The 21,850-nt window shown below is 49.3% G+C and overlaps 1 protein-coding gene across 1 annotated transcript; it reads right to left on the bottom strand.

The window, feature by feature from the left end:
- Nucleotides 1-12,905: 12,905 nt before the first annotated feature.
- Nucleotides 12,906-20,510, bottom strand: DTYMK (deoxythymidylate kinase). The gene is made up of 5 exons (XM_043995244.1): nucleotides 20,163-20,510; nucleotides 17,529-17,637; nucleotides 16,442-16,532; nucleotides 14,679-14,876; nucleotides 12,906-13,454 (listed from the first exon to the last, which is right to left on the bottom strand). Exons 1-5 carry the CDS (start codon nucleotides 20,290-20,292, stop codon nucleotides 13,344-13,346), a joined length of 639 nt encoding a protein of 212 aa, XP_043851179.1. The 5' UTR covers nucleotides 20,293-20,510; the 3' UTR covers nucleotides 12,906-13,343.
- Nucleotides 20,511-21,850: the final 1,340 nt, after the last annotated feature.

The following is a 21,850-nucleotide window of genomic DNA, read 5'->3' as shown; positions in this document are numbered from 1 at the left end:
ATACTTTCTCCTATGTCTTCCATAGTGAGTTTACCTAAGCTGCTATATAGTCTTTATTAACTTGGGGACATACGTGAATGTGCCCGTACGTGACCAGGCTGCCTTTCACAGCCGATGGTAGGTAGGTGCCTTCCTTCTGTGCCACTTGCTATGGGCATGTTGGCGAAGTGGTTTTGCCTATTCTGTGTCCTTGTATCTCTTGAATTGTTGATAATTTTTATTCTTCTGAGAGCTTGTGCTGGGATCTGCAGGGCCAGGGCTCTGCTACAGGAAGCTTCCAGTTAGAGACGGGCTTTTGGATCAGAATGTAATTTGGGGTCCAGTGGACGGCACCACTTAGAGTCTTCCTTCTCCTGGATGGCCCTTAAGAGGCAGGGGTGGAAGCTGAGAGCCTTTATCTTGGTCTCAGTTATTAGACTGGCTGGCAGCTATCTATAGCCAAACTGACCGTACTGAATAACTTCTTGTTTGGGTTTGTCAGTGTGCTCTTGGACAATGAATTCCTGAGACAGCTGCTGCTGGAGAATTGTTTGTAGCTCTGGTCAGTGTGATTGGGTTGCCTAATCTGGACTGATTGAGAAAAGCAATTGGCGGTTTAGTGAATGTCTTCTGGGTATGCTCCTAAGCCTGAGCAATCTGCTTACAGGCATTCTCAGTAGCTTTTGGGGAGCACAAAACTCGTTTAGCGGGGGGTCCTAGAGCCCCAGGTTCCTTTAAGTACATATTAAAGAGTTGCTTTCTAATGCAGGTTCTAGCCACGAGATTTGCCTTCTGCTATTCCCTTAGTAATCACAGGAAAGCAGACAGGCTGTTGGCCCCCTCAGTAGGGAGTTACCTCCTAAGAGCAAAGCCATTAGTGCATGCCTCTAGGTATCTAATGCTACCAAAAGTTGGGCTAAGAGGGCAGGATAGAACGTTCTGGTTTCCTTTCCAGCACGTAACTCTTGGTACCTGGTGAACAGAGTTTAATCTGTTTTTTGACTGACTGATTTTTGCCTCTGGCGAATACCACATCAAAGCAAAACCCAAGTTTCTTCCAGCAGCTTTTTGCTTTTCCTCAGGTTCTTAAAACCTCAGGCATTTCTCTGCATTTCAGAAGGAAGACGTCCAATCTTTTTTTTTTTTTTAAGTGAGGCAATTGGGGTTCAGTGACTTGCCCAGGGTCACACAGCTAGTAAGTGTTAAGTGTCTGAGGCCGGATTTGAACTCAGGTACTCCTGAATCCAGGGCCGGTGCTCTATCCACTGCGCCATCTAGCTGCCCCTGTGCCAGTCACTTTTTAGGCCAGGACAGAACCAGGCCCAGGGGGCCCTGATGGATGCCTCCTCTTTGGGAATCCCTAGAAAAGGAGGGTCCCAACCGTCCTTAGGCGCTGTATCCAGGGTGATTGATTCTCGACATTTACAAAAGGAAAGATTGGGACTTTTTCCCCAGTGTCTCTTGCGAAGCCCCGCCCCCTGCCACTCCAGCCCATTTCCTCTTGCCCAAGGCCAGCCCCCTCCCCGAGTGGAATGACCCCAGCTGCCCCAGCGTCCAATCTTTTAGTTGCTTTTCACTTCCCTTCTTAAACATCTTACTCATTTCATCCAATAGAAATCTTCAGTTTTCGCTTCAGTCCTGACTGTCTTGAGCCATGAAATCTTAGAGCCATAGGTTCAGAGATGCAAAGGACCAAGGAAGGAGTTCAACCCAGTCATCTCATTTTTCAGTTGTGGACACAGAAGTAGAGTGGCTTGTCCTAGGAGACACAGGGAGAGTAGGACTGGGGTGCCCCAGTGACGCTGGTTGTGCTAAGATTGCTGGTGGTGTTTGTGGCGCAGGGAATTTTTAAGTTCCCTTTTTAATTCTCCAGTGCTGGTGTGACTGTGGGGAGTATTTGGAAGGGGTTCCCTTCAACTCAAGAAGGGTCCTATGTAAGCTCTCAGGTGAAGCACCTAGCTTACCTCTAGGGAGTTGTGAGGTTCCAAGCAGTTCACGGATGCCAATCAGTTTGCACACTTTAAAGTGTTGTATATGCCAATTCATAGTTGCCATTCTTTCGATACCACAGACTCAGGTGTAACCAATCATGCAGATCTTAGCAATTTTGTTTGTGGATTTGGCTTTTAAAGGACTATTTCTTGAGCATTACTCTTTATGATGGTATTCTCCTAAGGCAGGCAAAATCAAGGGCATTGTCTTTCTGCTAAGAGGGTAGAACAAGTGGCTAGGTTATTTAGCTTTATTTCTATTTATAATTACATTCTGGGACCATGGGAGTTGGGAGAATGGTAATAGTTTGCTTACATTTATATTGCAAGACACATGATAAATGTTTTAAATTGATTCTCAAATTCTTACCCCCTTGTGCAGATGAGGAGAGAAAGCAATGGGCATCAGATCAGCCGGGTGCTAACCAGTGGCAAATCCAGAATTGAACCCTGACCAACTCCAAGCCTAACGTTCTTTCTAACTCCCTCATCTTAAGTCATTTCTTATATGCCTTTGTCCAGACTTACCCAGTGATGCACAATGCCTTTTAGAAATCCTTTCTGGTCAGTACTAACCCTAGTGGAATATTTGGATTCTTACTGGGCAGGGCAGATGATTATGATTTTCTTGACTGAATTATGCTAATACAATATCAATATTTGTGGAAATGAAAGATTACTGACATAATGCCTTGTGTTGAGAGTGCAGCTGTTGGCACGAATATGCTGCTTGCATATTTGTTTTAAAGTAATGCTTTTGGAGAATAGGACATTTCTTTTAAGGACATCCTTTGGGGCACTTGCCTGAAGGCAAGGTCAGTGTCAGTGAACTCATGTTGGCCAGTCCATGGTGACATGCTTTCCCATAGACAGAACTTGACCGGCTTCTCTGCACTGCACTGTTTGGTTTCCAAGGAAAAGTGAGCTCCCCACTGAGGAGGACTGATGCATTCCCCCCTAGCCCTGCTGCCCAATACTTACCCTGCTTTCAGTCCTTTGTAGCTGTCATGGAAAGCAGATGTTTACTTAGGTTCTTCATAGAGATAGAATGGCGTTTGGGAGGAAATAAGCGGGGAAAGGGATGCAAATACCCATTATAGCCTCAATATTCCACATCAAAGGGATGCTTTCATATTCGGCCATGGATTTCAGTTTTCACATGAAGAGGCTTTGGATTGGAGTGACCTCTCTCAGGTTTTTTTGCTTTGTTTTGTTTCGAAATCACTCCTATAACCAAGGAAGGGCATGAGTTTGTGAGGTGGTTGAGGGTGGGATGGGATGTCTGGGAGATCATGCTTCATGCAGTGATCAGAACCCTAACTTTGGCTCTTTTGTGCCAGGATCTGATTGAGCCAACTGCCTGTTCATAAGTGTCAAGGTGAGGTTCTGAGGCTTGTACACTCAGAAAGGTTGGGGAAGGGGGAAGGCTTCCCAGAATTATGAGCCAGCAACCATAGTGAGTTGGTGTTGCAGCCCTCCACCACATCCCTGATTTCACCATTTCTGTCCCCAAATCCTGTTGCTCTTGTATGGGCAAGAAATGGCTAATCTAGATTGATTCATAGTTGTCAAACTAGAAGGAATCTTAGATTGCATTTAGCCCAAAAGAGGGTTCACCTTTTTTTGTACCATGAACCCCTGTGCAGTCTGGTGAAACAGCTTGGTTCTCAGAATGTTTTGGGGGGGGGTTGCAGGGCAATGAGGGTTAAGTGACTTGCCCAGGGTCACACAACTAGTAAGTGTCAAGTGTCTGAGGTAGGATTTGAACTCAGGTCCTCCTGAATCCAGGGCCAGTGCTCTATCCCCAGTGCCACCTAGCTGCTCCAGAATGTTTTTAAATACATAAAAATAAAATAAAACACATAGGATTACAAAGGAAACTAAAACCTAAAATCCATAGACCCCCTGATCTAGCCCAGCACTCTAGCTCTAGCCCTGAGAGCTTCCATAAACATAACTTCCTTGGTGCACTCTGTTTGCCTGTACTACAAACTCACCATATCCGTTTCTATCGCTTTACCTTCACTGTCAGAGCATCTCCACATCACCCTGCCTGCACTCTGACCACCATCCTCCCAGAACCTTGGACAGCCTTGAGGGTTTATGACCCGACTTGAGCCTTACCTCCCTCAAAAGTGGTCTTCTTTACACTCCCCTTTCAATGTTATCTTCTGTTAGAGTGTAAGCTCCATGAGGGCACAGATTTGAATGGTACAGTGTCTAGAACATAGTAAACAAGTGCTTTATCTAAATCTCTAGCTTCTAGCCCAGTTCCTGGCATAAAGTAGGCATTTATTTCATTTGTGTTCATTAAGATTGGCAGTTCAGGGATTATCCCCATTTTTTATGGGTACAACAACTCAAGTGTTACTTGAGCTTGATCTGTTCTGTTGACCCTTAACCGGTCCCAGAGAGGGATTATGTCATTTTTTTTTTTTTGCGGGCAATGGGGGTTAAGTGACTTGCCCAGGGTCACACAGCTAGTAAGTGTGTGTCAGGCACACTTGTTTCTGAGGTCAAATTTGAACTCAGGTCCTCCTGAATCCAGGGCTGGTGCTTTATCCACTGCGCCACCTAGCTGCCCCTGACTGTCATTTTAAGAGCAAGTAAAGCTAAAGTTTTTCAAAGTAATCCCATTATAACAATTAAGTCAAGAACCTAGGTCTATGTTCCTATCACCAAAATTACACATGCTGGGAACAAACTCTTCACAGGCACCAAAATCTGCTTCCACTTCCTGCCTCCAAGTGTAAAGCAGTTTTCAGTGAGGTAGGGTAGAAAGGGGGCAGGAATGAAAATCGGGATGGGCCCCAGTGTTGGCTCTTCTGCCAGCATTCGGTGTGAGCTTGGCTAGCTCACCTCTCCGAGTCTGCTTTCTCCTTGTCACCTCCTCCTCAGGACCTTTCAGTGGCTGACTGCTGAGAGCAAATGGGATTTCCTTAGCTAAGTGTTGGAGGCCTAACCACAGCTCCCCATCTGAGGATGGCCCAGTCCACTTCAATAAGCCCCCTGTTAGGGACGATAATGACGCACGGTTATCCTAGGAAGGACGTTATTTCTAAGGTCCCAGCTCTAAAAGAAGCTTATGCATATGGTCATTAACATCGGACTCCCAAGTCAGATCAGCTGATCATTTGGATGCCTGAGTGCGTTGTGGGCCAACCACAACCCCACGGTATCTAAACTTTTCTGGGGCCGGATAAACATCCCATGTAGTTAGTCCATCCACATCACAATTTCAGCCATCTTGGGGCAGTTAGGTGGTGCAGCGGATAAAGCACCGGCCCTAGATTCAGGAGTACCTGAGTTCAAATCCGGCCTCAGACACTTGACACTTCCTAGCTGTGTGAACCTGGGCAAGTCACTTAACCCCCATTGCCCTGCCAAAAAAAAGAAGTAACTAGAAAACATTTAACAAAACAAATAAAAATACAATTTCAGCCATCTTGGAGGGTCAGCACAGGAAATGAAATGGGACTTTGGGGGGAGTTTTGCAGAAGGCACAGATGACATGCAAAGTCCAACAGATGACACAGAGCCTGTGACCAAACAACCCAAATGAGGGGCTGGAAACACCCCATATAAAAAAGAGAAAAAATCCAGACTTCTCTGGCGCGAAGGGGGGGGTCAACAACGGGGTGCAGTGCCTCTAAGCCCAAGATGTGAAAGGGATCACAACACCTGCTCAAAAGGCAACAACGGGGAGGATTAGAGAAGTCTGACCAACGGGCTTATTTCTAGTCTAAGGAAATGTTCACCCAGGTGAGTGAAATGCTTCATTTTGCCTTCACAGCTTATTTCTGGACGGAAGGTTTTCCTTGACCGATTTCCCCCAGGAAGTTGTTTTTGGAAAGGGGTCCAGACACTTGGAGCTCAGATAAGAATCTCGTATTCCCCCATTACTCATTCCAGTGGTGGTCTTGCCTAAGGGCAGAGGCAGAGAAAAGGGAACCAAATCAATGGTTCTCTCGAGGCCTGGAGCTCCAACAGCCAGTCAGTGTGATTGCCAGGCATCTTCTACCCAACCAGATTAAGAATTGGCAGGAGTGCAGTCTTCTGGTGCTCAGGCAGTGTTGGGCAGCATATCAACTACATGTGACAGAGACATAGCACCTGTGTATCTAGTGTCTCGCAGGCATCCCTGCTGGGGTTGTGAAGGACCAGGAGATGAGGTCTCCATTCCCACGTCTATATCTGTGTGTGGTGTAGACCCTCAGAACTGGAAAAGCCTAGTTTTTAAAAGGTGCCTTTTCTTGTTAAAGTAGCGTTTAATCATTCTGCGTTTACTTGGAAATTTCTCTGTACAAAATGAAAATGCAATTACTGGGGGGTGGCTAGGTATCGCAGTGGATAGAGCCCCAGCCCTGGATTCAGGAGGACCTGAGTTCAAATCCGGCCTCAGACACTTGACACTAGCTGTGCGACCCTGGGCAAGTCACTTAACCCTCATTGCCCTGTGCCCCCCCCCAAAAAAAACTATTTATAGTGGGAGCCTGAAGTCTTTATTTCAGTTACATGAAGGTCTCTGTCCAGTCTGAAAGTACATCTGAGGCAGCTCAGTAGATAGAGCTGTTGGACTCGGAATCAGGAAGACCCTAGTTAAAATGCGGCCCAAGATACTCATGTGAACCTGGCTGAATCCCTAAGCCTCTTTCAGTCTCAGTTTTGTTAAGTCAAGTAGGAATAATAGCCCCTACCTTATGGTGTTATTGTGATGATCATTATTATCCCAGCTCCACAAAGTGGCTGGGGCTAATCCCCAGTTTGGCAAGTCCAACCTGTGTAACCACTGGACTGACGTCCCACTGCCCCCTCATGCAGTCAATTCTTACTCCACCCGAGGGCCTCATTGTTCAGTGTTTCAGTGGTCATGACCCCATTTGGGGTTTTCTTGGCAGAGACACTGGAGTGTTTCCCCATTTCCTTCTCCAGCTCATTTTATAGATGAGAGAATTGAGGCAAACAAGATTAAATGACTTGCTCAGTCACAGCTGGTGTCTGAGGTTAGATTTGAACTCAGGAAGATGACTCAAGGCCTTGCACTCTTCCTTGTGCCACCACCTAGCTGCCCCTTGGCTCCATTAAATCTCACCAAAAAAAAGATTGATGAATGACCCACTATTTCCACTACCAACATCAAAAAACCTCAACTCCAAAGGGCCTTCTAAGGAACAATTCCAATTTTGTGAGTAAAGCTTGACTCACTATTAGAGTTGACTCCAATGAAAGCTTTACTGAATCTTGAGCTAAAAGTTGGTTTGGTTACACTGAGAGGTAGAAAGAACCAAGAGAACTTGAGCATAGTTTTTATTAATAAGAAGTAAGGGGCAGCTAGGTGGCGCAGTGGATAGAGCACCGGCCCTGAAGTCAAGAGGACCTGAGTTCAAATCTGGCCTCAGACACTTAACATTTACTAGCTGTGTGACCCTAGGCAAGTTACTTAACCCCAATTGCCTCAAAAAAGAAGAAGAAGAAGAAGTAGTAAGCCCACAGCCATGAGGATCCTTGAGGGATAATCTGGACAAAAGGTGACCAGTGTGATCTGCAAGTGCAAACCATGGCTATCTGCAGATCTGAAGAGGAAAGTCCAATTTTAAATGCTGTTTTCTGGAGAGGTGAGTATTTTGGACTTAGGTGACAAAAATTCCTAAGGACAAGGAGGATCTCCTACTGAAATACCTTCCAGAAGAGCATGACATGAAACTGAACTCTTTACCAGGCGTTGGTGGGGAAGTGCCTGTAGCTAGACATGTATGGATCAGATAATGGTATCGATTCAAATGCACTCCACACCAGAACTAGCCCAAAACAATGTTTCCTTTTATCCACAAAGCATTAATCTTTTCCCTCGTGGGTCAAGGTCATCGACGGAGTCAGAAACTATATTTTCTTTTTTTTTTTTGGTGGGGGGGGTGGGGCAATTGGGGTTAAGTGACTTGCCCAGGGTCACACAGCTAGTAAGTGTCAAGTGTCTGAGGCCAAATTTGAACTCAGGTCCTCCTGAATCCAAGGCTGGTGACCGCCTAGCTGCCCCAGAAACTATATTTTCAAAGCACAGAAAGGTGAATAGAAATTTGCAGGTGACTTAGCCAGCATTCATTGTTCTTTGTTTGTTTGTTTGTTTTGCAAGCCAGTGGGGGTTAAGTGACTTGCCTAGGGTCACACAGCTAGTAAGTGTCAAGTGTCTGAGGCCGGATTTGAACTCAGGTACTCCTGTATCCAGGGCCGGTGCTTTATCCACTCTGCCACCTAGCTGCCCCCATTCATTGTTCAACAAGCTTACTCTACACATGCTTCCATAAACATGAATGACATATCACTGTGACATTACAAGGCACTAGCTAAAGTAGTTAACATGAGTTATTTCATGTATATAAGGCATTTGTTAAGCATATACTGAGCTCGAGGCACTGTGCTAAGTAAACAATATATTGGGGGGCAGCTAGAGCACCAGCCCTGGAGTCAGGAGGATCTGACTTCAAATCTGGCCTCAGACACTTGACATGTACTAGCTGTGTGACCCTGGGCAGGTCACTTAACCCCAATTGCCTCACAAAACAAAAAAACCCCAATATATTGGGTTTTGATTCTTAGAAAAGTTCTGGCTATTCCTAACATTCTCAACTCTGACCTTTGTGTGTTTTTGTGGGTTTTTTTAGTGAGGCAATTGGGGTTAAGTGACTTGCCCAGGGTCACACAGCTAGTAAGTGTTAAGTGTGTGAGGCCAGATTTGAACTCAGGTACTCCTGACTCCAGGGCTGGTGCTCTATCCACTGCGCCATCTAGCTGCCCCTGACCTTTGTGTTTTAATAAAGGTGTTTGGAAATTGGTTTCTTTGCTTTAAGTTTTCTTAACTGAGTCTAATTTAGTTCCCAGGAACATCAGTCTTGTCCTACAATATTCCAAGTTAGCCCTTATACCAAAAAAGCAAAAACAAACTATTTAAAATTTTGAGTCATGGATATACAAATTTATTTTCTTTTTAAAGACATCCTAATTCATGGAACTCCCTAATCTTTCAGATGATGGTGGTAGTCACTTGCAAAGCCTTATTTTTTTTAGGTAGGTGATAGTCATCCTGGATAAGGATTCTTTAAATGTTGTCTAAGACATAAGCCCAAGAAAGGTCTGTGACATGGTGTCACTACCAAATTGGGTGATTTCAGTGCCAGTGGGCATCCCATTGCAAGTGTTTGGAAGTGATCCTTTCCAACAAGGACGTCACATCTACCTGGGCACTCTGAGTAGATAGTACTGTGGGACAATGGGGCACACTGGTTAAGCAAGGAAGCAGAACAAGGCTCATTGGAAATGGGCTAGCAGAAATAGCCCCAAAGTACTTGTAACCTGTGGTCGTGGATCCAGTCACCATAACCAAGAGTTCTGCTGAACAAGGGAAGCAAAAATGAATGCTCACATCTGTGTTTCTGGGTGGGTAACGGGAGAGAACACTTGTAAGGCCAAGGGTTTGTTGATACACTTGTGCCCACTTCCTTAGAAACCATATTCTTGTTCGTCTCCTCAGGGCCTTGTCCCCCCCCCCCCCAGGAATTACTCCCATAATTGAGCTATCAATCACACAGGCACAGACATTAGAAGCATTGATGTCCAGGTTAAGTTCCCTTGAAGACAAGTCCACAGATGGAGACCAGCTTTCCTTCAGTCTCAGCAACTAATGGGTCTTGGCTGGGGTGGCCAACAAGGCCTCACCTTGCTCTACAATACTTTAAGAGGTTAGTAATGACTGAAACACACAGATTAGTGTAACCCTGGTACAACTTGGACATCTGTGTCTTTTAGACATTTGTCTCAAAGGAAGACTATCTGTTCTCTGTTCCTTCTGACATGGAAAAAGAGAATTACCATTCAGCTATCAAAAAACTAATCAGATGATTTCTTTCTTTTTTTTTTTTGTAGGCATTGAGGGTTAAGTGACTTGTCCAGGGTCACACAGCTAGTAAGTGTCAAAGTGTCTGAGGCCAGATTTGAACTCAGATACTCCTGAATCCACTGTGCCACCTAGCTGCCCCTATCAGATGATTTCAAAGAAGCTCCCCCTCCCTCCATATGTCTGTCTTACTGACCACACCAAGGAGACAGGCTTCGCTGGGCCATGACTTTGCCCCCAGGACTGGGCTCCCTTGGGCCTTTTATTTCAGTAACCTTCTGAAGTTCTTTACCATAACCCAATTACTGTAGTGAAGCCAAACCTCTACATGTGCTGACATCTTCCGGCTTAACTGATGCATTCCCTTTCTGAAAAGAGCCATCAATTCACTCTGAATTCAGAGTATTTAGAACCAGGCTGTGTGAGGCGCTATGCACGGACACATCTCAGAACATCCGGGGTCTGCAGCTGGTACCAGCCACTTTACCGGTGGTGCCTTTGTTATTCCTGCTGCCAAGACCTATTCTTTCTTTCTTTCTTTCTTTCTTTCTTTCTTTCTTTCTTTCTTTCTTTCTTTCTTTCTTTCTTTCTTTTTGCGGGGCAATGGGGGTTAAGTGACTTGCCCAGGGTCACACAGCTAGTAAGTGTTAAGTGTCTGAGGCTGGATTTGAACTCAGATACTCCTGAATCTAGGGCCAGTGCTTTATCCACTGCACCACCTAGCCGCCCCCGAGACCTATACTTTCAATGTGAACTTAAGGGAAAGCTTAACCCATAACCCAGAAGCAGGTATGGCCAGGGTTTCTTTGGCCACTGCCCTTCCAGAGGTGGGTACTGTCTTAGAAGTTGGCCTCCTGTTCTCAGAGCAAAGTGGCAGACAGCCTACCTTTCTGTAGCCTGACCCCAGCAGTGGTCAGAGCTCAAGCCTAAGAGCCAATGCTTTATCACAGAAAGACCTGCAGCAGTTTAAGGACTTGTGAGTGCACTAGCTGTGTTTGGTCGTTGCCGAACCCCGTTTGGGATCTTTTTAATAAATGAGCTATGAGCACTCAAGCTGCTGGAGGCATGGGTGGGGGAAGGCAGCTGGTGAAGGGAATACAAAAGGGAAGTTCTTATAATCGGTGATTAAGACAGCAGAGGTGAACACCCACACAAGGGTGTGTGAGTGGCTGTGGCACAGTGACCCTGACTACTTTGAAGCTACTGTAGTTCTCCATTCTACTTCAAAAACGCGAGGGGGCAAAAAAGGTAAAAGCCGCATTTTGGCTTGTTTCATCCTGAATTTAGTTGCAGCATAATGCAGAGTTCAGACTTGTGGGACCAAACTCCTTCTCACCCGAACATAAGCCTACCGTGGACATTGGGAGCTTTGCCCCGGTGCCGGCCGGCCGGCCACTTGGTCCCTCCCTCATGTTCCGGGCTTGTAGGTGCCTAAGATGACACCCAGCATCTGAATGAAGACGTGCACCTGCTAGCAGACTGCAGACTGGGTCAGCTCACTTCCACATTCACTTTACATTTAACAAATGCATGAGGTTTGTACACCAACCGAGGGAGATTTTCCCTCAGCTTGGCTAGGCCTAGGATTAGCATAATTGCCCCGGGGACATTGATTCAGAGGCTCTTTCTGGGGTAGTAGTAGCCCAACTGCAGGCCAACTTCTAAAATCTATAAATATGCTGAGACCATTACCTAGATCATCAAGCTCCTCCCCCCTGCCCCAGCAGAGTGTGGGCTAACCACTGCCCATCTCAGGCAACGTCCGATTCTCCAATTCTGCCATCAGTCTGTTTTCATCTCCACCAAAGGGAGACCTTGACAGTTCCTTAAGTGTGCATGTCATCAACTGTCACAAGTGGATGGTTGAAAAGGGGGTCCCACCTGATCCTTCCCATGGGACTTGATTTCCTCATGTGCAAACTAAGATTTGGAACAGAGAGCCTCTGGGCTTGCTCCCTCTGATCACGTCCACCCACTCTAGCCAATCTCTTCCTCCTTTTCCAATAGCTATTCCTAGGGGTCTTCTCAGAATAAGCCAATGCCAACCTTAGTTTAGGGGATGAGCAAATGACAATCAGAAGCCTCAGGGGCAGAAGAGGGGAGGACCCATTATCCTCCCTCAAAAACAGCCATTTGGCATCATCTACCCCTAAACGGCCCCTTTAAGATGTAGCCACTGGTGTTGATGACCGCTAGTGGGCAGAATCGAATGCTGAATGCCAGTCACAGCATCTCTTAAGAAAAGGCAACAGAAAAAAAAAAAAGGCAACAGAACATGACTCAGAAAGAGAACTTACTGCTGGTTCCAGCTCCGATTTCTCTTCTCTGCTCCTGCACAGAGAAACAGGAGCACATGATCTCCACCAGATACGAAGCCCAGTTATGGGCTATTCAGGCTATCTGTCCCCAACAATCAACAGGCATTTCTAACAGGAGCCCACATTTCTTGGTTTGCTTATTGGCCTGTAAGCCAAGTGGTGCGGGTTTTATCTTCATTCTCAGGCACACAAGCCAAGGTGAGCGGAGGTGACCTGGTGCTACTTACAGCCCAAGGTCAGGGGTGGGATTCAAACCCAGCTTTCCCACCACTGGCTGCTCCCCCCACCTCGTCCCCCATCTGGGGAGAAGGCACCTTTCCAGTCCCTAGGGTTACAGCCCAGCAGGTGTATTAAGAGGGCACACCCACCCTGAGGCAAAGCCCAAAGCAAGAACTGACTTCTGGGAGATGGGAGGCCACCAGTAATACTATAACAGTGCTTCTCGTTTGAAGCCAAATTTAGGGTGAAGATTCCACATTTTGAATCCAGAGAAAAGGGGTAGGAAACATTAAGCTTTCCACTGCTATGCATTTCCATTGAAGAGAATTATTTGTGGGTATTCCCACTGCTCGTTCATCCCCAAAGGATGGCTGGTATTTTAGAGGACATCAGGACGCAACATTAAGACAAGTGGAACTTTTCAAACAGAATACCATCAATCACATAGTTCAGGTTAACACTGGGGCTGAAGTCAGCCTAGACTATCCAAGATTATTCAAATTTAGCATCGACCCTAAAATAGAGGAAACCAGACCAAACGATTCATTTATTTCACTAATACTTCTATGATCTCAATTGAAAACAAGGATGCAAAAGGAGCTGAACAGGGCTAACGAGAAAGGAGAATGAGTTTTCTCTAGTTCTAGATTTGGAAGAAATCTTAAACCACTTTTTTGGCTCAGCAAAAAACAAATGTCCCATCCGCGGCCCTGAAAGGCGATTCTGGGCCACCATCTTCTTCATGCCTTGTTCTGGTCCTCACAAGGATGGCCGTGGTCTCAGCTCGGATGAAGAACCTCCAGGTTAGGCCTTCTGATATCACGTACGGCCACACAACGGCCACGGCGGTCTTTTTAAGCTCTCAGACATCAGCATTTTCTTCTGGGAGGCCGTGCTGGAGCAAGCTCCCTCCTTCCTGCTGAGCAGAGAGAGCAGGTGGCCCCATCTCTATTTCCATAACTCTCCCACGGGCGTCTCTCGGGCTGTTTCAATCGTCTCTTCAGAGAGGGAGTAAATCTCTGTGTGTAAGTCTTCTATGCTCTGAGAAGCATCGATGGTCTGTTTCACCAAGAGGAAAGAACAAAAGGGATTAGATTTTCCAAGATAAGAATGGGTTCGGTGGTTTGGGATGGGGACTGGGAAAGGAGCCCAAAGTAACTCCCCGAGTCTGAGGACTCTATCCCACCACACTAGGCCCACTGATCCTTGGGCAGAAGAATCCTCCTTGGACTGGAGGAGGGCAAACCCATCCACCCAATCTCTGGCATCGAGCACACTCTCTGGTGCAGATTCCCCACAGGCTATTTCTAACCCACCTGTGGGTGAAAGAAGACCCAAGCGCCTAAATGCAGACACGCCACCCAGGGCCACTGGCCACTATGCCGAGCCAGGAAGCCCAGCCAGAAGGAACCAGAAAATGTTAGCCCCTGCACAAAAGAAACCTGATCCTGGGAATAAGATGCTACTCAATTTTTCCTACGCTAACACAAGAGCGAGTCTATAGTTTACACAGTCACATAATAACAATGACAGCTAGCATTTATATGGAGCTATAAGGTGTGGGCCTGGAGAGAGGTGAGGGCTTGATATAGAGATCCAAGGGGCATATGCATGGAAATCACTGAACCCAAAGGAGCTAATGATATGGCCAAGAAGGCAGCTGTAGAGAAAAGTGGTCCCAGCACTGACGCAGCAAAGGAGACTAAGAAGGATGATCTGAAAGACGGAAGACACAGGAGAGACGGCATGAACAACAGTGTCAAAGGCTGCAAAGGCTTGGGATTCAACAATTAAGAGCCATTTCAGCCGAGTTGTGCAGCAAGGGGGAGGGGAGGGCAGAAGGTTGATGCTAAGGGCTCAGCTGTAACAGGGAGCAAGGATGGAGCAGGTAGGGTCGAGGGAAGGGCTTTTTGCTTGTTTTTTAAACATGAGGAATCAATGTAGACATTTACATGTTTGTAGGAGTGGGCTGATGCCCCAGATGAGAGGCAGGGAAAGCTGCTCGGAGACAAGAGGGGACCAGAGGCACAATGAAAAGGGGCACCTCTGTGGAGATTGGAGGGAGAGAGAACAGGCCATGACGCTCAGGGCTCACAACATGCAGAAGGGGAGAGAAGAGAGGACTCACAAGAGCAAAGAGAGAGGCAAAGGAGCTTCCCTTCTGGGAAGGAGACACGGAAATCCCCCCAATTAATCTCTCTTGGTCCCGGGCTGACCCGCCCTCCCCAGTCACTGGGCCTTGCTGGCCTACTGTGCGCCTGCTGGCTAGCTGTTTCCTCTCACCTTCCAGTTTAATGTATCATCTTTCATGAGCTGGTAGAAACGCTGCAGAGCTTTCTCCTGGAAAGCGTTGTTTTCGTAGCGCTCCTTGCCAAAGTCTCCCCGCTTCGCCGCTTCCCCAGAGCTCAGCTTAAGGAAGAAGATGAGGTCTGGCTTTGGGAGCCCCACATCAGGCTGCTTACACCACTCTAGCGAAAAATTCTGACCAGAAAGAAGGTGAAACAATGTGAAAGGACAGAGACAAAGGGCCCCGTGTTTTTCACCCAAGAGAACTGGGGGAGGGGAGCAGGGATGCCTAGAGTGGGCTTAGCCGGCAGGTCACATTTCTTTTATACGACTGATCTACAGAAGCCCTCCTTGACGCCTGATGCTTTTCAGTGTGGCATTCAGCCATCCCAGGCCCATGTGAGGATACCATCCTCCCAGTAACCGTTATCTGGTAAGTTCCTGAGGTGAGGAAGGCTGAGAAACTAGGCCTTGTTAGAAAGGCTCCCAGAGCTTCCCTTCCACAAGCTTCAGGCTATGGTCAAAGGAGGCCGGGGGCCGACTTCGGAGTTGGTACAAAAGGAGTAAATGACTGAGAGGAGTGTGCTGAGGACCATTGGCCCCTGGAGTTTTATTAATTCTGTGACGTCAGGTATTTTAAATGTTGTCTGTTGTCACACGGCGCTATTCCACGTCTAAGTACTTCTGCTGCCCACTCTTGGCCTGGACTCGGGGCCCCTCTGGGGTCATGAGGACCAAACCTGACAGTGGGTTTTCAGGCCTCTGCCTAGCCTCCTTCCCCTCCTGCCCCCAGAACTGCTGGTGTCTGGGGCTCTTTCCTGGCCCTCTCACAGGTGCATTCCCCAAGAGTCCACTTTTGGCCGCCTTCTCCTCTCTCTTGCCCGCCCAGCTCCACCCAGCAGTTTGTGGAGATGACTTAGACCCTTCTCACCCAGCGGCTGTGCCTCGATGCCTGGCAGTCCCTCGAACCCAGCACTCCTGCCTTCCCCCTCGGCCTGGCCATGTACTTGCAGCTGCAATTTCCCAGACGGGCGACTCTCTTCCTATCCCATCGTCCAGCCATTCTTTTCGATCCCCCCCCCCCCCCTTCCCAGCCCATTCCTTCTCTGACCCATCCTGTATGGGGCTGCACACACGGCTGATCCTGGCTCTGTCCACTGGCCAGCCTGCAATGCCAAGGAAGCCTCTTCACCCCTCCTTCCCGTAAACAAGGACGCCGATAGGAAAGGTGCCTTCCCACACTGCGGCCGTGTTTTCCCCTCTTGTCCAGGCATCCTCGGGGCTGCTTATGGAGGACAATTCAAACTCCTTGACCTGGCACTCAAGGCCTCCCACCCTCAGAAAGTCTGCTACCCCAGCCACACCTCTGAATTCTCACTTGCAGACTCCACACTGCTGACTGCAGACATGCCTGGCAAACTCACCCCCTGAACTCAACCTTTTCCCTAAGTCTGGATTCCCTCCCTCTTCCCCTTCCCATGTGGTGAACTCCTCCCCACTCTTCAGACTCCAATTCAAAAGCCAAGTCCTCCAGGGAGCCTTTCCAGGTTGTCCACCGGCCTGGGGACAGCCTGGCCACAGCCTGGCTCTTGGGCCTCCCGGGGCACCCATTCCTTCTCCTTCTTGGGCACTGATGACATCGTCTTGTCCCTGGACGTCAGCAGGAGCTACTTAGGGGCAAAGCTATGTCTCATCTACGCTGAGTGCTCTGGACGCCTCAGGGACCAGAGTGATGGTCAGCGCTCTTATTGATCACTCACCTCTTTGGCGCTTGTGAAGGCGACGCCAGAAAAGGCATACCTGTCCACAACCAGCGTGATGCCTTGGCTTAGCTTTTCTTTAATCAGCGGTCTAGACAACAAAGACAGATGAGAAGGCTCATTCTCTAATCCAAATGCCCTCAAAGCCATTTTTAATTGTCTGCTGCCCAGAGGAGGGCCCCCAGAGAGGCAGGGACACCCTGAAGGGAGAATGGGCAACAGCAGGGTCAAGAAGCGCCCAGGAGAGGCCGAGAGTGCATCGGCCCAGGGTCAGCCCGCCCCGCCAAAACCGTAGACCTTACAAAGTGACCAAATCTGGACTAATAATACACAGAACGGGACGTGGGCTTTACAGAGTGAATGCAGTCTCAGAACCGAAGCCTCGCTAGATTATGGCCCGAGCAGGCACAGACCAGGGAGGCCCAGCACACAGAGGTGGGCTGAGACTTGGCCGAAGGCTCTCTGTGAAAAGAAGCGGGGAGAAGCCACGCCAAGAGGCTTAGAGGAGCGAGTGAAAAACAAAGGTGTGGGTGAAGAGCGTGCTAGAGAACCCTGGAGGAAGAGGAGGCTCCTTTGTTTGCTCTGGACAGAAGCCTGGAGTGGCTGGCAGGCGGGTCAAGGGGAGCGGCGGGCCCAGAGAATGCGGCTGGAGGAGCGGGAGGACTCAGCGGGGTTCCCCCAGCTTCCCAGGAGGCAGCTCAGACAGGGAGGGAGGGTCTCAGGGGAGGCGCCCTCCAGTTGCCACCACTGGAAAAGTGACACTTCTGAGCAAAGGAAGCCCTGACATCAGTGACCTTTTAGGGAAAGCACGCTGGTCGCTACACCTTGTAAATGAAGCAACTGCCCGTGACATCTCTTTTCTAGGAAGTCACAAACAGCAGCAAGCCCCACCTCCGGGCAGATGTTCTAAATTAAATTCTATGGAAGAGGCCTGGCCTTGCTTTTATGGGAGCCTCTTTTACCTGACTTCCAGATTCAGGCAAAACTGGTATCCCTAAAAGCGGAGCGGGGGAGGGGAGGGTGTCTAATAGGGCCAAGGTGGGTCTGGCCAAACCGTCCCCTGGGAGAGCCGACATCTTTGCCTTACACCTGTTCCCAGCGGTTTGCAGAGAAAAGGAGATGCACCGTGTGGTCTTCCATGTTGCTCTTCTTCTCCAGGTAAGAGCTCAGAAGTTTGCCGATTTCTGTGGATCTCTCTGTGGAAAAAAGAATCCAAAATGGATGATAAGACAAGCTTGGCCCAAGGAAACGCTGCAGGTCCCACTTGCTGCCCACAATCTGCGCTTTGCCTCCCAGGGGCATTTCTCAAATAGCACCAAATTTAACACCAGCAAAATAACAGCATGTGAGCTATGAGAAGAGAGACCAATGCAAATGACAACATTTAACTCAGTCACTGAAAAAGAATTATGGCATGAATCACCATCTCATTGAGCAGGCATTCACTGAGTGCCTGGCCAAATGCGAGGTATTGAAAAGAAACACAAGCCCTGATGTTTCATTCCAGAATCTTCCATTCTGTTTGGGGACACAACACACACACACACACACCCATTTGTAATTGTCAAGTGTGGCTCCAAAGAAGGAATATGAGAAGAGACCTTTCTCCAGCTTCTTGGTCTACAAAGTGAGATTATTTCATGATGTTGATTAGTTTTACGAGACATCTTTTTCTTCTTTTTGGTTCTTCATTACAAGGGACGGCTCCCTAGGAGGGACTGTTGCGATGGGTGGGATACGTGTGATGTAAAAACAAAAGAGGGATCTCTGGGAGATCTGTGTGGCCAGTCCCAGGGAGCATGCAGAGGCTGAATCTCAGCACTTTGACTCTAATCCAGCCTCTTTCCAAAACACTCAAGTATTTTTGAACGGAGGTGAAATGCTAAACTCTCTCCATGTGGAAGCTTAGTTTGACAGGGTGTAGACGGATCAAAGCCCTCCAACTGTTAAGAGGCTGTTGTAACCATCCGAGCAGCAACAATGGGAACAGAGAATGGGCTCAGAAGGAAGTCCTCAGGCCTTCTTAACTGTCTGAAGGTTGAAGGTGGAGGAGAGGGAAGGGTCCAAGGTAACACCAAGGTTCATAGTGCCTGGTGGTGCCCTGAAGTGCTTAATGAGGGGGGAGGGGATGACATTAGGCTGGAGAAAGTCTTTGACACTGGAGAAAGCAACCACCTTTCAACCAGAGTGAGAAGCGCACCCCAACATGTGTGTGTTCTCTCCCTCATCGACCCTCCCCTCATCCCTGACTTATTCTAGACTCCTCAGGTTCTCAAAGCGCGTCTGAGCCAGGCCTGGTGAGTCATTCTGTTCATGGTCTGAGGACAAGCCTAGAAAGGTTCATTCTGTGGGAGATTTTTTTTTGCCTTAGAGAGACTGTAATTTATGTTCCTGTCCAGAGGATGCCCACACTAATACCTCATAATTGCTTGAAGGATTAATGTAAATGTGTGTGCACATATTAATTAGATAAGCTCCTATTTGGTACAGTCCTTTGATCACAGACTGAACTCCTGCCAAGCTTGGCTGCTTCTACACAAGTGGGGGGGACGGAAAGGATGGGAATCGTCCAGGGGGCACAGAGGTCATGCTAGCAATGCACCTGCCTCAGCACATCAGCCTAGAAAGGGCTGGGAAGTCGGCATTGACAGGGTCCCTGGGGATCATCCAGTGCAACCTCTCCTGCTGGGGAGAGGGGTAAGCTTTGCCCTGGGGTCCAGCAGCTGTGACGTAACAGCTGTGATGTAATGGAGCAGCTGTGACGTAATGGAGCAGCTGTGACGTAACAGGACATCACAACCTCTCAGCCAATCCCAGGCTGCAGAGAGGAGGGTCCCCAGTAGTAGCTGAGCCCTCCAGGGATGGAGAACTCACTCCCTGCTGAGGTGCCCCGTCTACACTGGCAGAGTTCTCACTGCGTGGGAGTTCTTCCTTCCATGGAAATTCACCGGACTCTCTGCAAGGGTCATTGCCACTGTCACTCGTGGGTGCTGCCCTACCGGGCAGAAGCCTGGATTGGAACTGTAGAGGTGGGGGAGGGAGAGAAGGGTGGGCCCGGGGGAGGCCACACCTCCCTCCTCCCATCGAAGCTCTGGCTCATTGCCCACCCCACTCTGGGAAGGGACCAACCCACAGGGAGCCGAAAAACCCCTTAAGATCGGGGCCGGCATTCAGAAGGAAGGTGGGTGCAAACCTATCGGGGGGCTGGAAGCAGGGGCTATGGTGGGACGGCGCCTTCCGGGGCCTTAGTTTCTCCCGCAGTAAGAAGCGGCTCCAAGGGTCGGAGGTCTCAGCCCCCCACGCCCGTGAGTGCCCGGAGGGGGCGGGTGCCCCAAGACCACGCGGCCGGCTTACTGGGGGGGAGGGGCACCACCGGGTACACCCGCCGTTTCGAGGTTTGCAAAGCGCTTGGTCTACATCAGCCCCCTCGCGCCTCCAGACAACCCTGCGAGGCAGGTGTCATGACCGACCGAGAGGGTCGGAGAGGCCCAGCCCCGAACGCCACGCAGCTAAGAAAAGGCTAAGGAGGGAACTTGAACCTGGTTCTCCCGCCTCCCCACGTGACGAAGATCTCTCCCTCGCCTAAGCGTCTCGGACCAATCAGGGCTCTGGTGGGTGTGGCCATAGCCACGGACTGCGCGCGCTCCCTTTCGTCACCGCCTACTGCGCACGCGCACACCTCCCGGCCCCGCCCCTCTCCCGGCCTGGCTCTGCCTCCCACCTGGGAACCTGAGCAGCTCGGCCGGGTGTCCGGACGCCAGCAGGGCCGCCACAAGTTTCCGGCACTGGGTAGTCTTCCCTGCGCGATCCATGCCCTCCAACACGATGAGCGCTCCGCGCCGCCCCGCCATGGCCGCACAACTACTCCTTTAGCCTAGCTACGTCTCTTCTTCCCGCCAAATGGCTCCACATTTGACTTTATAGCCTCACGCTCGGCTGGGGGGGAGGGAGGGCGGAGCGCGGGCGGGGGCTGCGCACGCTCAGTGCCCTGCTCCTGCTGGCGCACGTGGGTGTCCGGGAGGGGGAAGAGAGACTCCCGCAAGCTTCAGGCATGCTCCCGACTCCTCGCTCCTCCCCCTCCCTCCGCCTCTTCACGGGTGGGCGGGGAGAAAACGCTGGTTTTGCGCATGTTCATTCTCTCCTTTGGCGCTTAGGGTCCGGGAGATGGGGGACGGGAAAGGACAGGTAGCCGTGCGCATGCTCACTGAGCCCAAGGCAGATCAAGAGGGAAATTTCGAAAGTGGTTCCTGGTCTCTAGGGTGCGAATCCCAGCGCTGACGTTGCGCGGGTCACTCCTCACTGGACATCACTGCCCCTAATTGTAAAACGGAGATAAAAATACTGTCCTTATGTCGAGGTAAATAGTACAGATGTGCCCCGGGCCCTGCGAGGCTGAGATCAGTCAGTCCAAGAATGTTTATTTAGCTGCTTTCTGGGAGACAGGCACGGTGCCAAGCGGCAGGATACCAGGAAAGGAAAAAAAAAAAGGCCAGCCCTGGAGGAGCTTCCAATCTACTGAGGGAAGGACATGCGCAGAAGGAAGCCGAAGGGTGGGGTGTGATGGAGCTGCGCAGAGGGTGGGCTGGCTTCCTATTCCCCCTCCTCTGCCCCAATGGTCTCCACCTTCCCCACCCACTCTGAGCCACCTCAGAACCGAAACCTCCCCCCACCATGTGGCTGGTCCTGAAGACATTGAGTGGAAGAGGAACCTGCCCATTCCTGGACGTGTGGTCCACTTCAGATGCCTCTGATGGTCAGAAGGCTCATCCTGACGTCCAGGCTAAATCTGCCCCCTTGCTTCTGCCCCCCCACTGTCCCCTGGGCCCCCCCCCCCTTCCAGATGGCAGGCCTACACATGCTTGAGAGAGCTATGATGAGTCTCCTCTAACCTAAACACTTCTGGTTTGCTTGGAAGAGGGGGCAGAAACTGTTAACAGCACAGGGCTATTGCTACCATTGCTGGCGTGACATTCCCATTGACTCACTCCTGGGGTGATTGGCATGGACCATGATTGGTCGGCATCTTGGAAATTCTCCGTAGTCCAATATCAGACTGAGCTCAGGAAGTAGTAGGTTGGGCAGTCAGTCAACAAGCATTTAAAAAACACTGTGCTATGAGCTGAGGATGTTGTTTGTTGTTGAATTTTCCAAGAGACTCTGTTGTGCAACTCTGCTTCGCTTAAACCCAATTCATGAGCAAAGAGCTGAGGAAGACAGTCCTTGCCCTCAGGTAGCTTATAGTTTGATGGAAGAGTCTCCACAACATAGTGTAGTAGCTTATACCAGGTCAAATTCAAATAGAAACTGGGGCCACTAATCCCTATGCAAGGTTCCGGGGAAGAGCCAAGATGGCAGAGGAAAGGCAGTGAGCTCTCGAACTCATAACATGATTGCTCAAAAAAATATCCA

The sequence above is a fragment of the Dromiciops gliroides genome, chromosome 3 (assembly GCF_019393635.1).
Source record: "Dromiciops gliroides isolate mDroGli1 chromosome 3, mDroGli1.pri, whole genome shotgun sequence".
NCBI classification, from domain to species: Eukaryota; Metazoa; Chordata; class Mammalia; order Microbiotheria; family Microbiotheriidae; genus Dromiciops; species Dromiciops gliroides.
This window is presented reverse-complemented; position numbering and strand designations above follow the sequence as displayed.